The 16,291-nt window shown below is 55.3% G+C and overlaps 1 protein-coding gene across 1 annotated transcript; it reads right to left on the bottom strand.

The window, feature by feature from the left end:
- Positions 1–7,120: 7,120 nt before the first annotated feature.
- Positions 7,121–9,831, bottom strand: LOC103804539 (tumor necrosis factor receptor superfamily member 13C-like). The gene is made up of 3 exons (XM_009077154.1): positions 9,687–9,831; positions 9,018–9,179; positions 7,121–7,434 (listed from the first exon to the last, which is right to left on the bottom strand). The coding sequence occupies exons 1-3, from the start codon at positions 9,829–9,831 to the stop codon at positions 7,121–7,123; spliced, it is 621 nt and encodes a 206-aa protein (XP_009075402.1).
- Between the last annotated feature and the right edge of the window lie 6,460 nt (positions 9,832–16,291).

Raw genomic sequence — 16,291 nt, 5'->3', positions numbered from 1 at the left:
TCCCCGGCTGATCCCGGCAGTAAGCAGTTAGTCATGACTATCATCTCAGGGGTTCGAGCTGCTTAAATGCATCTTAAATGACTCATTGGGGAATTTTTATTATGTTTTTTAATAACTCACGGTGTCACTACAGGGCATGAAGTTTGCTTCGCTGAGTTTGTTTCCCTATTCCCTTGCAGACATAAATAATTGAGGAGCTGAATAGCAAACCAGAAACCCGGAGAGACCACTACTGGGAATACACTGGGAAACATGTCATCCCAGCAGCATTTATAGTTTTGACTTTGGTATTAGCAGTACTGGGGAGGGAACAGAGACGAGAGAGAATTTGGCAGGGTATGAAGGGGGGCAGGTTAGTGGGGGCTGGGGGTGGGGCTCTGGAGGGCACTTGGGAGGGAGGTAACAGGTCTCTCCTTCCCTACCAGGGTTGCGGTACTTGATGGACATCACTGGGGATCTCATGGATAAGGCAAACCTCTTAGCTAGGAAAAACAGCATTAAAAATGTTTGGAAAATTATCTAAATACTTTGCCGGTGCTGCGTTTAAAGCACCAGCTTTAAAATTACCCTAACTTCGCAAAGCATTAACAACCTCATCAAAAATATTACCATTGTCACAGAATGAGAATGGCAATTATTTTTGGTGGAGGTGGAAGATGATCTTTTGTGTGTCACCCTCACTACAAGCCCCTATTTAAATTGCCATCCTGAGCTCAGTCTTGGCCACAGTTTTTGGCTGCAGGTGCCTTCATCCCGGAGTTTTGCTTCTCTACGAAATGCCAGCACTTCTCAAATTAGGAAGCGGCATCTGGGCAGCGGGACCCAGTCAGACTGCAAGCCCCGTAGGGAAGGGAATGAGAAAGACATCTGCATCACTGAAACCTTACAGGACAGCAGAGGGCGGGGAAGACGGGAGAATCTCCTGAAAAATCCCACCTGCTCCTCCCTGCCTGCAGCCCTCCTCCCGACATGCCTCCCGTGGCTGTCACCCAAACCCCCGCGCTCGCCCATTGATCCAGGCTCAGAATAGCTCCTGCCAGCAGCCGTGGGCTGTGGGCAGCCGACACTGGAGACGGCGGATGAAGGACATGGGGTTCCATCCCCAGAGCACCCTGCTGCTGGTGACTCCCTCCCTCTGCACCCCTCAGGCTGCACCCTGGACTCTTAGCACAGCCCCGTGCTCAGAAAAAGGGGGAAATAGCATAAAGCAGGAGAGAGAAGGGATGCAACACAGGCGGGCTGTGCCATGTGCTCTAGCTCTGTCACCCACCAACTCACTGCCCAGCTATCCCTTTTTGGGGAGTCCAAAACTAGACCTTTACTTCTGGGAGTCTTCCGCGTTCTATGTGCAATTCTACAGCCCTTTGGGAATGCCAGGTTCCCAGCAGGAAGAAAGCCCTGCACCCCCTGGAGGTGTCCCCGGGAGTGGGAGTGGGTCAGTCCCTGTCACAGTGGCACCTCAAAAAGTGTGCAGAGGCTCTCTCTGCACAATTTGCCTGTCGCCACCGATCCCTTCAGGTGTCAGATGAGGTTTGTGTCACTCGGCAAGGCTCTACTCACCTCACTAGCTGTGACCAAGATGAAGAACAGGTTTAAAATGACCCCACTTGCTGTGGGAGAGGGGGAAGTTACCACTCACAGCCCAGGGAACATGTTGGTTTTCACAATGCCTGCCTTGGGGCTTTTTCTTGGAGCATCCCCTGAGCAGGGCCAGGCTGACGCTGTAGCACAGGGCTGAGCATCCTCCTCCATGAGGCTGAGCATCCTCCCTGCCCAGCATGTCCCTGTGCCTGCATCCCCATGGTGCAATAGGGGCCAAAGGCCTGGGCACCCTGACAGCATTTAAGGGCAGTTTCTAGGGGCAGGAGGGAGGTTTTCCTCACCACCCCCCATGTCCTCCCCTTGCCCAGGGTGCATCCACAGCCTGGCAGGTAGCTCTGGAGGCAGGTGGTGTCACCCCAGGGATTGGGGAATGGGCTGTGTGAAAGGGTTTGGAGGGGGTTTGCTGCAGGTGGGGTTTCTCCAGGGAGGTGAAGCTGAAAGCACTGCAGTCACTGTTCAACTGCTTTAGTCCCCAACGTCCGGTTTTGGGTGATCCCTGGAAAACCCAATGTGGTGGCTTTACTCCATGGTGATGGGGAGAATGTGGGGCTCTCCCTAGGCCAGTCCTTTCTGCCAGAAGAGCTGCTGCCTGCTCACCACAGCCCCTCCAGTGGTTTTGGGCTGTCCCCTCACCTTACACCCCTGGGAAACTGCTCGCTGAGCACGGCCAGCAAAGCGGGGAGCAGCGGGGGCGGTCCCAGGGGAAAGCATCAGCCCACAAATGCAGCGAGGAAACCCCCTCCATGCCAGGTACCCAGGCAGGCATGGTGCTCCCTCCCACAGCTCCCTCAGCACCCTAAAATACTGGGGGGATGAGGGGAAGGGGCAGATACTGTGTTTGAAAGTGACCAATGCCACATCTCTGCATCTCCCTAGTGTGCCGGTGGACCAAAGTGATCCTGACACTAAGGAAAGGGAGGCTGATCGAAGCTGAGTGGTATTTCTTTTCTTTTTTTTTCTTTAATCTGTCCTTAAGTGCGAACACCATCTGTCTCCCCCAACTCCGTCAGCGCTTCCAGTCCCCAGGCAGCTTCGCTCTTCTTAATTACTGTCATTAGGCACTGGGTAGCAATTAGGGAGGGATGCTGATGAGCAGCATCAGGAAGGCTGTGGTCCCCCGACAGCATTGCACAGAGAGCCAGCCAGCCCCTACTCTCCAGCCCTGGGCTTTTTCCAGCTGAGGAGCTTGGTGGGTAGCATGGTAGTTTCTTTTTTGGTAGAGGCTGACACGGAGGGGATGGAGAAGGGCTGGCAAGTCTGAGTCCTGGAGAATCCCCAGGGAGGCCTGACACCACTGGGAATGGGCTGCTTGGGGGAGCAGGGTGATGGTCAAGGTGCTCAGTGCTGTTTGGGGAAGGAGCAGCAGCTCTCTGTGCCTCTGGTTGCTCCACCATTCCATGCCTACTCTGCCCACACGTGTCCAGCCACCAGTGACCATTTCTCCTGGGCAGCCCAGAGGTCATGGTGATGGGCTGCATGGTCAGACAGAGTCAGACCCAACTGTTGCCCTTGTGTCTGGCCAGAGCAGGCTGGCCACTAGCCTGCTTGGCTCCACCTGTCTCCCCTTGCTGCATCTGGGCATTCACCTCCCATGCAGCTCCCCTGTGGCGCTGCAGCCGTGCAGGTCGCTGTGTGGTGTCAGTGCCACCTCGTGGCAGGCGCCCCGGACCTGCTGACCTCTCTTCTTCACCCACAGACTCCCACGGGTGTCCCCCGTGGATTGCAAGGACACCCATGCATCCCTATGCCGCTGCTGACACTGAGAAGTGGGTGGTGAGAAAGGCTCATGCGGGATGGGATGAGTTCCATGCCCTGCAAACAGGTGATAAGGTTGCTGCAGAGTCCCTGGTCTTCTTGCAGCAAGTGAGGGGATTGGAGGCTGCACCCAGAGACAGATGGTGCCTGTTGGACACTGGATATTGAGGTGCATGGCACAAAATGGTGCCCACATTGCCCTGCGAGCACTGACTGCTGTCAAGGTCCAGCACCGACAGAAAGTCCCTAGAGGGGCAAGCTGGATCTGTGGGGGTCTGTGGAGGCCTGGGGTGAGTGCTTTAGGCTGGAGTAGCTGGGCATGTGGGTGAACTGTTAGGAGACTAAACTGGTGGGTGAACCAGCAATGGAAATGGAGAGTGTGGGAAAAGGACCCAGGTGAGGAGGCTGGCAGAGGAAAGCCGAGCTCTCTGGATGCTGGGGAGCCTGTGGGATTGAGGAGGGTTTGACAGACATGACTGGTGGTTGCACTTGACCCTTGGCCAAGTGTCTCCTCTCCCTGTGCCACCATGCACGGTTGGCGTGCTGGCTGTTGCTGGACCAGGGATGAAAAAAACACCCATCCCCAGAGACACCAAGGCTTCTTTCCTTTACCACCAGCATTGCTGATGGGACTTGCTGAAGCTCAAATACCCTCGTGACCTCTGCCATAGCAGAGCTGGTGGAGTTGAAATGGCTAGGGACATAACCGAGGTGATTTTGCAGTGAGAATGGTTTTAGCCTCCGCTCCTTCTTCCTGCCCAGGGGTTTCTTCAGAGTTTCCTCAGACTTTCCCCTGGCTCTTTCTGAAAACCCACACCCCTGCAGCCAGGGGAAGCTCAGCTTCACCGGCCTTTCTAGGCAATTGTGCGGGCAGTGGGGCGGGTGCTGGGCTGGGGAGGAAGCACAGCTCCTGCCTCACAGGAGGAAGTGAGAAACTGCTGTGGAAAGTCAAATACGGGCAACACCCCCAAGAAAAAAGACTTTCCCCACTCCTTGTCCTATCAGCCAGCTCCTGGAGTGGTCGTGGGGAGATGCAGGTGGCCAGGCTCAGCTGCTTCCTGACCATGCAGGTGGCCATGCACAGGGAACGTGCCTGTGAATCCAGTGCAAAGGGAGCGTCTCCAGCTCAAAGTCCTGCTATAACCCAAGAACCACCATGATGGAGACCCCTAAAGCCATGGGAATGGGGACCCCATACAGACCTCTAGGCATGCACTGGCAAAGGGTTCACTTTATTCTTTAAGTTTTACAGCCATGTTTTTCATCTCTATTCCCTTGGCTCTCCAACAAGGCAAGATGGACACCCTTTTGCCCTGTAAATAAGGATGGAGAAGTGCACAGAGGAGGTTGCAAATCCCCCCAGACCCAGGCAGAGTGGGCAGGAGGGGAACTCTGCCCCACCACAGCTGGCAGTCAGGCAGGCAAGATGTGGAGAAGACACCCAACATGCCATAACAGAGAGGGGATCCAAGGGACGTTCACTGGCTAAGGAATCCAATGTGGATCAAATTGCCACTCTGCAAACTGCAAATGCTGGTGGCATCCCATGTAGGAGGTGCCTGGCTTAAGCTCCAGCAGAAATGAGGTCAGAAGTCCTTACCTGAGCAGAAAGAGGAGCATTTTCAATAGGATTTGTATGGGTGTTCCTTTTTCAAATCGCCACATCGGCTGGGGTGGGCAGCGCATCCGCAGGGCTGGGCTGCAGCTGTCACTGGGCGGGAAGCGGAGGATGCTCCTGACAGTTCTGCTCCATTTCCCTCTCGCCCCCATCTCCCATGATACAGGTTGCTCTGCCTCCCACAAGCAGTCCTTCTTCCAGCACCAAAACATCCCTCGGCCTGCTTCGGCTCATTTCCCCACTCCAGATGCACAAAGGTTGCTTGAAGACACTTCACAGGATTGGATGAGGAGCATGACAGAAGAGATGTCTAATTCATGCTGTGGGGATACCCCTTCTGCAATGGGCAGCATGGGTATTGGATAACTGGGAGCCCAGTGCTGGAGCCTCCACAGCTCCTGCCAGCGAGCCGCAGGTGGCTGGAGCCCCAGGAGACAGTCACTGGGCATGTGGACCTGTCCTCCACTATCCTCAGCCCCAAGGCTGAGATGAAGACCCATCTCATCCCCAGTCATGCAGAGCCTCAGTTGGGTGAAGGCTCACCACTGGCAGTGCATTTAGTCCTGGGAGAGGAGTTGTGGTGAGCACCTGTGGCTCCCCTTACAGGACAGATGCCATGAGCCTGCCTCCAGTGCAGGAGAGGTGAGAAGAGGGAGGGTCCCCCTTCAACAGCAGCATCTGTCCTCCAGCCCCAGAAGAGAGCTGAGGCTTGGACAGGGAGTCGCCTTCCCATCATCAGAGGGACAAACCCTTCACACAGTGCCACCAGGTAACCCTGCAGGGGACTAAGTCCCTTGGTAGCCCATTGGTGCCTGGTGGCAGTGCCCCCACACCTTGCTTGGTCACCTCTGCTCAGTGTCCAAAGCCTCCCGGACAAGGAAACCACCTGACCGAAGGAACAGCAGACCTGGGCTGTCGCTGAGATGGCGCTTCATGCAAATAACCCCCCCAAGGCACTTCTAATTGCCTAATCACCCCCTCTGGAGCCAGCAGGGCTTCTCACACAGCCCACTGGTCTGTCTCTGTTCAGCCAAGGGATCAGCTGCTGTAATTACTTGGGAACAGCAATCCCACACTAACGAGTTCGTTTCCGAAACACAGCCCTTCCTGTGCAGTAGAGCCACTTGCAGGCGGGTGTAGGAAACTATCGACAGAGAAATGCCTGGGACTAGCAATGCCAGCCAGCTCTGGCACACAGGCAAAGCCTTGAGGACACTCACATAAATTAAGTCATCCTGCCTACGCTCGCATCGCTCCCTGACTGGTTTTGCGCAGCATGGAAACATCCATCCCAAGTGACACACGGTATTTCTGCAGCGACAGTGAGCCGAAGTGATGGTTGTCTGGGGCTTTAGTGACAAGTTCACAGAGCTCCTCTAGACTAGCTGTCTCTGTTGCCTGCCCCTGGTCCTTCCTAACTTCAGGGATTGTAGGTCAGGGCAAAGACAGGTTTTTTTCCCTTCTTCTGTGCTTGGGAAGACAGATTTTTTTTCTCCGTCCCTGGTGTACCCGGCTGTGGAGGGAGTTCCCGTGAATGCTGGTAAATGCCTGCCACCGCATGAGAGCACCCAGAGGGAGGAGAGACCTGAGTATCACAGAGTGAAGAAGACAGGTTGGCAGGACTGTGAATAGAGTAGATGCTGGATGTGCCTTGCTCCATATGGCCCCAAGTCTCCTTTTATTGAGGTCAGTAGCAAAAATCGTGCTACTTCTGTGCGGGATTTGGTCCTAATGTAACTCCCTGCTTCCCTCTCCATCTTCCCTTTCCCCTGCTGTTTCTGCTATTCCAGCCCCATGTTCCCAGGAACTGCCCATCCTGCAGCAGACCTGTCCTGGCTCAATGGCAGCCTTGCCAATAGCACAGCAGTCCCTGCCAGACTCCATCCTTGCCGCCTGTGTCTCCTCTGCCTCCTCCCAATGGTTCAGCCATGGCAGCTGTCAGCAGTCCATTGTGACTCGGCGTGATCCACTTTGGCTTCCTCTGGTGTAACTTGGGCCTCAACACAAATGGGAAAGTGGAAAAGGACACTCATCTTAAAAGGTTGATCTTGCTCAAGGTAAAAGCTGGTCCTCAGAGAACTCATACTCATAGAATGCTTCTCCCATCCCAGGAATGGGCTGTGGGTGCCCACATTCCCCCTATCCTCAGACTCTCTCCTCTCTGGCGCAGTTCTGGGTGGTTTTGGTGGTGACCAGAGCTGTGGCCCCCAGCTCAGTGGCAGGCAGTGGGAAGCCATGGTTGCATTCCTCATGCTGGGGGTACACGGTGGAGAGCAGAACGATGTCACCGTCAGCATTGCCCTGGCAGCATGGCCTCTGCTTCACCCTGGCTTTCCCAGGTGGCCCCATCATCTTCAGGCCTCCATCGAGATGTGGGCATGGGGCTGGGGCCAGGCCACCATCTCCCTCTGGCACAGCAGGGTCCTGGCTGGGCAGGAGGCTGGCATCATTCATGTTTGCTGGGAGGGAGCAAGAAAATGGGGTTAGTGGGTTCACAAAGTGAGGTCAGGCAAGTCCCAGGGAGAGGGCCCTGTCCCTGGGAGGGAAATGGAGTTGGAACAGAAGGACCTTGCAAGGTCCCCACCACACCTCTCCTGCTGCAGAGTTGCTTCTGCTTACAACTAATGCACTTTTCCCCTCCTAAAAGACAATAGGGAAAGGCAGAAACTTGCACTTCCACTTTGAGCCCTCTTGCTAAACCCTGCGGGCAGCAGAGTAGCCCAGCCCATGGCGGCTCGCCCTCCCCAACTGCCTCCCACTTAAAAATAGACTTGTTTACACGCTTCGAATGCAGGCGTGTGCCTCCAGCCCCAGGCCTCCTGCCACTTTCCACACATCCACTGCTGCAGCAGTGGGCTTGCTGGGGTGCAGCCTTGGGGGATGAGTGGGACCAGGACATGCAGCCAGGGACTATCTGAGCAGTGTCTCCAACACTCTCCATCATGGCCAGATCTCCCTTGCCACTGGATTTCTCCCTCCTCTTTCATTCTTGGTGTTTTTCCTAGGCATGTGCGTCATGGACTGTCACATAGCAGAAAACCCCCGAGTAATGTCCCCCGTGGTCTGAGTCACCATCCGGCACTGCCAGCAGTGTGCAGGCAAGCCAGGGCACAAGGACCAGATGCCCCTGGCCCTCTTGCCCCCTGAGAACACTTGCCCAGGTGGCAGGACACTGGCAGGTGCCAGCATCCCCCTGAGGCAGCCCCTCATGGGCGTCCGAGGGAGTCATACTCCTGCCTAGGAATGGGCAGGAGAGAAACCACTCAAGACTATTTGTGAAAAGAGTGTCCAGGGTTGAATCAGCATCAGTGTGGGGCCCTCGAGGGATGAAAGAGCTGCCCCAACAAAATGAGCCATCGTGGAGCAATGAGGCCTTACTCTCTTGGAAGTACACTGCCAGGAAAGGCTCAGTCCCATCCCTTGCCCCTTGGCCCCAGTTTTGATACACTGGACACCTCTGTGTGGTGCTGCAGTGTCCTGTCAATGGGGCTGGCCCTGACACCCTGTCAGGGTCTTTAGGTTGCATGTTGGAGGATGCTGAGCATCCCAAGCAGAAAAAGCAAGCTGGGAGGTCAACACAGCACCACCATTGCAATGCCACAGGGATAGGTTCCTTCTGGAGCTGTCTCCAGATGTCTACCACTGCCCCCAGACCCATTCCTCCATCCACGGCCCTCTGGCTAGTGGGGGAGAGGGCTCTCACCAGTGAGCTCACAGAGCTCCTCACCAGTGCTCTCTATGTGTCCTCTGTGCAGAGGGGATGGTGCCAGTAAGTGCTTTAAGCACAGAAAGGCACAGGAAGACCTGCCAAAGGGAGAGATGGTTCATCAGGGTCACACTGGCAGTCATGTACACGTACAGGTACCCAAGGAATGCAGGACACCATCACTCAGGAGGTGACTCAGCTGTCCCAAAACACATTGGGATGGCTGTGGAGCCCATGTTGAGGCAGAGGAGCTAGCCTAGACAGAGATATGCCTTGGGGAGCCTGTCTGTGCCAGGGTCCTCAGGGTGCTGTGAGAGAGAGGTGGAGGTTCCCTACCTTTGGCCTCTTCATCCGCCGGCTTCCTCTTCCTTCTCCACTTCCCCGCCTTGCAGACCAGGAAGCCACAAAGGGCAGCCAGAATCAGGATGAACCCCACTGCTACCGGGACCCCAAAGCTCAGGAAGTTGCTGGTCAGGGTGGGTGCCAGGGTGGGTTCTGCTGTGAGGCAAGATGCCGGCTGTGTCAGAAGGGGAAGAGCTGGGGTTGGGAAGAAGAGCAGCAGCATTTTCCACCTGGACAACCAACCTTTGGGTTGTGATGGTGGGGAAAGAGAGTGGCACTTCACTGCTACCCACCCAGCAGCAGCAAAAAAAGGGTCCTGCTTGACAGGACCCTTTTCCCACCCCCCTGCCATTCCTGGGTGGTAGAAGATGATGGCATCCTGCTCTTCCTATGGTCACCCCTGGGGCAGGCTGTGACCTGCATGCTGGGCTGGATCATCTGACTTCTCCCTGCACCATGTTCCTTGGTGTGTATTTTTTTGGCCGCTTTCCTTCTCCCCCTCCTCCAGGTGAAGGCAGTGCTCCATCTTCCATTGCCACTTCCATAGCCATCCTCAGAAGAAGGTGCCCTCCACCTGCCCACCCCTGGTGTGCCTCCAGCCCCCTTGACCCACCACCACCCAGCACTGGGGAGCTTGGACCCCGGCCACCCTTGTCCCCTTACTTGTGTTGTCCTTGAACAAGTCGGAGCACTTGATGCACGACCTAGTCAGGGTGTCGAAGCACTCGGTGGAGAGGCAGGAGGGGGCAACAGCAGCTTTTCCTGACGAGGACATGGCAGAGTGGGAGTGAGAGCCTAGCTCCTGCATGGCGCAGCAGTGCTGGGGCCGCCCGAGTGTGAAATCGCAGCGCCCCGGGCCCCGTGGCAGAGGGAGATACAGTCTGTCAAGCTGCGTTGTCTCCCTTGGGGCTCACAATCTCTGTGCTTGGCCTGGGGCGGATCTTCACTGGGGAGGAGGAGAGCAATAGCCCAAGCCCTACCCCTGCCTACCCGTGCCACATGCCCTCAAACTACCCCTCTCCTCCAAAATATGCTTCCGAAATCCCCGCAGCCCCTTGTGTCTCAGCCATGCAGCACCCTGTACCCAGTGGTATGGTGCCCCAGCCTGACCTTCTTGATGCTCACTCTTCCCCTGCACCACCTGTATGTCATTCCCAGCCCAGGCATGTCCCCCAGCCTGCACCCTCCTTTGCTGGCCGGTGAAAAGCCCCCTCAGCATCCTCCAGTGTCTACAGGAGGCTTTCCTGTGCCCAGATCTTTGCAAGACCCCATCCCAGGACTGCAGATCTGGCTTCAATGGAAAATGCAGGAAAGGACCAAAGGAGAAAAGAGTGCAGGGGCACTAATGTTTCTCCTTTTAAGAGCTCCAGCTGCTGCCAGGACACAGCCTGCCAGTGACTGCTGTGCAGGCAGGTCAGCTGCTGTGTGTTCTCCATCTCTACTAATGACGGTGTTCTCACTTTGCTCTCTCCATCCTCGAGCTAGACCTGTGGCTCCTCAGCACTATTCTCCGGGGTTCAGATCTGGCTCTGCTCGGTAACTGCCCAGGGCATGGGCAAACCAGGTCACACCAATAAAGTCTGATCCCCAAACCCCTGGACAGCACTAAACAAGCCCCTAACAGTCTCAGGTGTTCCTGATCAGGAGCAGGAGAAACGTCCTGCCACCAGTACCCACAGGTCAGAGCCTGATGCTTGAGATCCGAAGTTATTTATTTCAGTGCTGTACATGGCTCTCCTCCATTCCTACCAAACAAAAGACACATCCACTTTTTCTTCACTCCATAGGAAATAAAGGGCCCAGCCACAGTTGCTGGCTTGTTCTCAGCTAAAGGAGGCAGCACTAGTGACTTGCCCTAGCCAGGAGAGCCCTAATAGGGCTTTACTGCTGCAGTCACATCCTTCCAGTAACTACAGCCTCTGGGCTTTTTCTCGTTAGGCCTCTGCCACTTGATTTCCAGGACCAAGGCTGGGAGAGGAAGAGGAGAAAATCGAAAGGGTGCTCTGGCTCAAGGTGACAGAGTACCAGGCATACCCACTGGGAAACTGAGGTCCTCTGAGACAGGGCGTAGGACTTGGTCCCAGAATGTGCCTGCCCCTCTCCAGTGGCTTCTGGGCAAGTTGAGCCCACAGACTCCATATCCCACCCCCTGAAGCCCCAGGTTGGACACACTCACCAGCTCCCCACGCTAGTCTCAGTCGAAGTGCAGTTCTCCAGTACTCCATGCCCTGCAGGTCAGGAGGTGCCCTACAGCCCTTCCCCCTCTCTGCCAGCAGTGTCCCCTGAGGGTGGTTTGCATCAGGGCAGTGCCAAAGTGGCCCTAGCACAGTCTCAGCCCTCCCCGCTGGGCACTACAGGGCTGTGGGTAAATGAAAGTCCCAACCAAAAACTGGTCACTGCCCACCAGTTCCACGCCTGCCGTGATTTCACTTCCCCTTCCCGATGGCGTTCCCAGCCACTTGTTCCCTTGCCCCTGCACCGTGCCAGTGGGGATGGCTGTGCTAAGCCTAGGGGGCTGCAGGCTCCACCGATCAGCCCTCCCCGCTGGGCACTACAGGGCTGTGGGTAAATGAAAGTCCCAACCAAAAACTGGTCACTGCCCACCAGTTCCACGCCTGCCGTGATTTCACTTCCCCTTCCCGATGGCGTTCCCAGCCACTTGTTCCCTTGCCCCTGCACCGTGCCAGTGGGGATGGCTGTGCTAAGCCTAGGGGGCTGCAGGCTCCACCGATGCAAGAGCCGAGCCCAGCCATCATTCATCCTGCTCCTGTGACTCAGTTATTCTCTGTCCATCTTAATCAAAATAAAACTCCCCAGGCAAGTGGGGGCATGCCAAGAACTTCCCTCTCTCAGCATGTCCTCGAGCTCTGAAGCTACAAATGGCACAGCCAGCTCAGCACCCTCACACTCCATGCTTGTGCTGAACAGGCTGTGCTCTCCCCTGCACAGGTACCTGCCAGGGAAGCAGGGCCAAATGGAAGAACATTTCTTTATAACCCACTTCAGCTGGTTCTCTGCCTCTTGCGCACCCCAAGTGAGGAGCAGGGCTGTGGTGTGAGCATGGGAGCTGGAGAGGCATGCATCCAGCATCAGGGCATCAGGAGCAGCTCCAGGGGATGGAAAGCTGTGATGCAGTGCCGTGTCCCACAGCAGTGAGAAAAAGAAAAGCCAAGGTTCACTTCAGTCATCTGAACTCCACAGTGGAGAGCCCTGGCAAGGAGAAAGCACCTGGAACTGCCACTGTTCCCAGCAGGCAGCTTGCAGAAATGGAAAAGTAGAGACTAGGGACTAGGAAACACCTTGCCTTGTGAGCTGGTGGGGCTGGAGCCATGTGTGGAAGGCAGAGGATCCCCACAAAACAGCCAGTGCTCTATCAGGATACCTGCCCCTAAAACAACTCCCTGCTCCAAAGGCTTTGCTGTTCCTCTTGCCCTGGGGTATTTCCACCTGCTAGTCTCCTTCTCTCAATGGGGTATGCTCCTCCAACCTTCCCCTCTTGCCCTCCCCCCCTCAAATACCCCCACTGTTCTTCCCTCATGTCAGTCATTTTTCAGTGACCCTCAGCCCCTATTCCTGTGAGTCCTGTTGTAGGACTGTCACCCTGTCCTTCTTCCCTGTCTCCTCTCTGCTTGGCTTAAAGTGGGGGCTCGGAAATGGTTCCCAGAATCTGCTTTACCACACTTAAACATTGACTCCTGTCAAATATGCACACTGGGGAAAGCCCAAACCAAGGAATCCACACGTTGCTTTTGACATGGAGGGCAAGGTTTACAATAGAACTTGGGAGCTGGCAGCTCTCATTTCAGTGTATGCAATGGAAACTTGAACTGCCAATGCATGGTGGGGAGCCCAGGGATGGCAGCAATCATGTCCTCCTACAAATAAAGTGCTCCCAGGTCCTGTTACATGGAAGGATGTTACAGTCTTATTGCTGCGATTGACCTTACCCTATTCACCCCCATTTTCTCAGCCCTCTTTATCCTGCTCTACAGGTCTTCCACGCTGTCTTTCTGGCATATCCGCCTCCTCCCGGGCCAAGAAGATGATGTTTGAATTCACACATGATAACGCTTACTCATGGAGAAAATCTCTGCTGACTACCCCAGCGGCACGAGCACGTGTGCCTGCTCACGAGCACGGCCCAAGCTCAGGCCATTGGCCGTCCTCCTCTTCACCTCCCCCATCTTCGCCTCCCCTGCCCTTCCTAACTGTGGTTGATCATTTTTGGAATAGCAAAAGTTACAGCTTGATGAGTAGTTTGAACTGTTTGCATCTCGGAGCTGAATATGCTTGATAATCGCACAAATGCATAATTAAAGAGCAGAAAAAATGACTCACTGGATAAGGAAATGCGCTTTTCTTATCTCCTCTGCAGAGAAACGAAAGCCCCAGGAGCCTGGGTCTCCAGCTAACTAAGTGCTTTTATTAAACAAATAAACCAGAAAAGATATCAAACGAGCTGTTTAAGAATTATGTGTTAATCCTGGAGTCGGAGAGCTCGATTTCCATATGCTCCCATCGTGCCCTGGGAGGGCTGGCTTTGGCTGAGGTTGGCTGCTGGGATCTCCGTGGTGGACACGGCAGTGCTGGTGACCCGGGGAGTGTGGAGGGATGGCAGTGTCCTGCGAGCACTGGTACACGCATGAGTAACTGGACTCGTGTGAGTGGTTCCTCTGGTGTTGGGGGGTGGGTGAAGTGACTCATGCACATGCTTGCAAAACTGCTCGTAGCAGAAAATATCCACCGAAAGTTCACCTTGTGCTCGTACATGCCGGAAACCCAAAGGCTTGTCAATCAGAGAAGCCACAAGGTGTTTACTGAGCAGACCCAGTTACCTCAGGACAAACCTCTGTCAGGATGCACCCAATGCCTCAGGAACATCTCAGCACAGCCAAACATCATCCCCTGCATCCAGATGTTGCCACTAGAAGGCTTTGGCTGGAGCCAACCCCCAAAGCACGTTCAGCACCTCATCCTTGTGCCCCTTCCCAACACCCCTATGCTGGCTGGTGGGACACACCCCTTCCAAGAAAGTCCCACTATGACCCTTAGAATCAGTTCTCTCAGGGCTCCAGCATAAACCTTCTCATTGGGATCCACTGGGATGCCCCAGCATGACCCAGCCTCACTTTGCTCTGCTTTCTCACAGCCAGATGGGCTTAGGGACAAAATCTGTGAAGATTTTAGGAATAATGTAGGTAAAGAAAGGTTTCAAGAGATTCACAGTCACCCTAAAACCCAGATCCCTCTATAGATGCTCTGCTTTATATCAAGGGGTTTTATGACACTGCTCAGCCACCTGCATGGGGAGTTTGGTGTGAGGCAGTGCTTCACTCTGCTGAATATCATTTGTCTCCTCCCCATCATTTACGTGTTCCTGGAGCTGTGCTTGTCCATGAGGTTTAGGAAAAATGTGCAGGTGTCCTTGGCTCCCTCTGCAAGGGGCCTTGGACCCCTGCAGGGGTAATGCTCAGCACTCAAATTAGGCTTCTGCAGTGGGCTGCCTGTTGAAGGACCCTCCGGGGTTACAGAGCAGTGGGTCAACACTGCCTGAGCTCAAACTCCCTCTGCCCACTCCCCCTCCCTGCTCCATAGAGCCCAAGAGGGACACAGCTGCACAGAGGACACAGGGGAAACCTCACGTCCCTGACCCAGCCCTGGAGGAGCTGAGTTCTTGGTCTCCCCTGCCAGGAGTAGGTGGTGGGGAAGAGCAAGGGGTGTTTCCAGCCAGTGTGCTGGCTGCTCTTGCCACTCTGCAGAGGGTGGTGGGATTCTTAGCAAGGCTTGGGTCCCCAACACTGCCTCGGCTCTTGCAAGCCCCCCCCACTGTGAGCCACATGCCATTAGCTGTGCCTAGCTCTTCTGCCTGGAAGTCCTCACAAGCAAATGGTGCGTAAACCCCTTGCCCATTCTGCCTGCAGCAGGGATGCTGTCCCCATCCCCACCCTGAGGAGGGATGGGAACATGTCCTGTTCCCCTTGGGTGACTTGGTGTGAGGCCAAGTGCCTCCACAGTTTTGCCTGTGGCTGGTCAGAGGGAATGTTCATATGCCGTGGCAGGGCTGAGCAGCACCTCCAGCACCGAAACAGAAACCAGTGGCTAAGGGCAATGTGCTGTCACAGTACAAACCTCTGAGCAGGTGGGTTCAGCCAGACCAGACACCCCTGCAGCAGGGCAGAAATCTCCCCAGCACTCTCAGTGGGGAGCCCCACCACTGCCCTCACGAGGCACGAATCTCCAGCAGATGACTCCAGAGCAAAAAATCAAAGCCTGCTGAAGGTGAGGGGCTGTCTCCCTTTGAGCCCTCACACTTCACCACTAACTCCAGCAGCAAAGGGCAGCTTCAGTCAGCCTGGAAGTCAAAACTAAACTAACCAGCCCTGATTGCTTTTTGCATAGTGCTTCATTGTAATGAACTGCTTGCAGGAGAGCTATGGCTCCAGCTCACGCACGGGAGCAGTTTGGTGAATACATTTGAACAAGAAGGCACCCTGAGAAAATGCAAAGGTGCTTGCAAGCAATTCCAACACAAAAGAAATTATGGTTTTCCTGATTGCACTGATTTGTTGCAACTTAATCTGCTGCCTGCTGCACAAAGACCCCCCTCCCCATCCAGAAATGACACCCCACCACCCCGCAGGGACGGCAACCCAGTCCTGTGCTCCACATCTGCGCTCCTCAGCACTGACATGGGAGCACCCTAACAGAACATGCCTGGGTAACTAAAAGCACAGCTCAAATAGGGAACAGAGCACACAAAAAACCCCACCAAAAATTCCAGCGGCGTCTGTAGATTGCAACAAGTAAGGGTACAAGAGGCCATGTGGTTTCTAGTTCTAACTATTGCTCCAGGAGCAAGTCCCCGAGCTGAGTCCCCGGGGCTGCGCCGCAGTCTCCCACCGCGCTGAGCACGGGCAGAGGCAGCAGGTGCAGGGTCAGACTGCCTCACCCACCACTGGGGAGCTCCGGCTACTCCGTTTGAGACTGCTGGACACCTTCCTGCGAGCAGCTGAACCCAGGGAGCACAGGGATTTTCACTGTAGGCTGCTTGGCCCCTCCGATGCCAAACCCGGGCTAGTTTCGGCCCCACAGCATTGAGACGGACAGCAGCGCTGCAGGAGGAAGGAACGGCACATGTTTGGACATGAGTGAAGCCCCAGTCCAGGATGAGAAACAAGGGAGCACATTTCTGCTGAGCCAAAGCAGACCCCACAGCCAGACGGCTGCCTGCGGCAACAAGCTCTTCAGCACCCTGCTGCCGCCTGGCC

Source organism: Acanthisitta chloris, unplaced genomic scaffold, assembly GCF_000695815.1.
Source record: "Acanthisitta chloris isolate BGI_N310 unplaced genomic scaffold, ASM69581v1 scaffold23776, whole genome shotgun sequence".
NCBI lineage: Eukaryota > Metazoa > Chordata > Aves > Passeriformes > Acanthisittidae > Acanthisitta > Acanthisitta chloris.
This window is presented reverse-complemented; position numbering and strand designations above follow the sequence as displayed.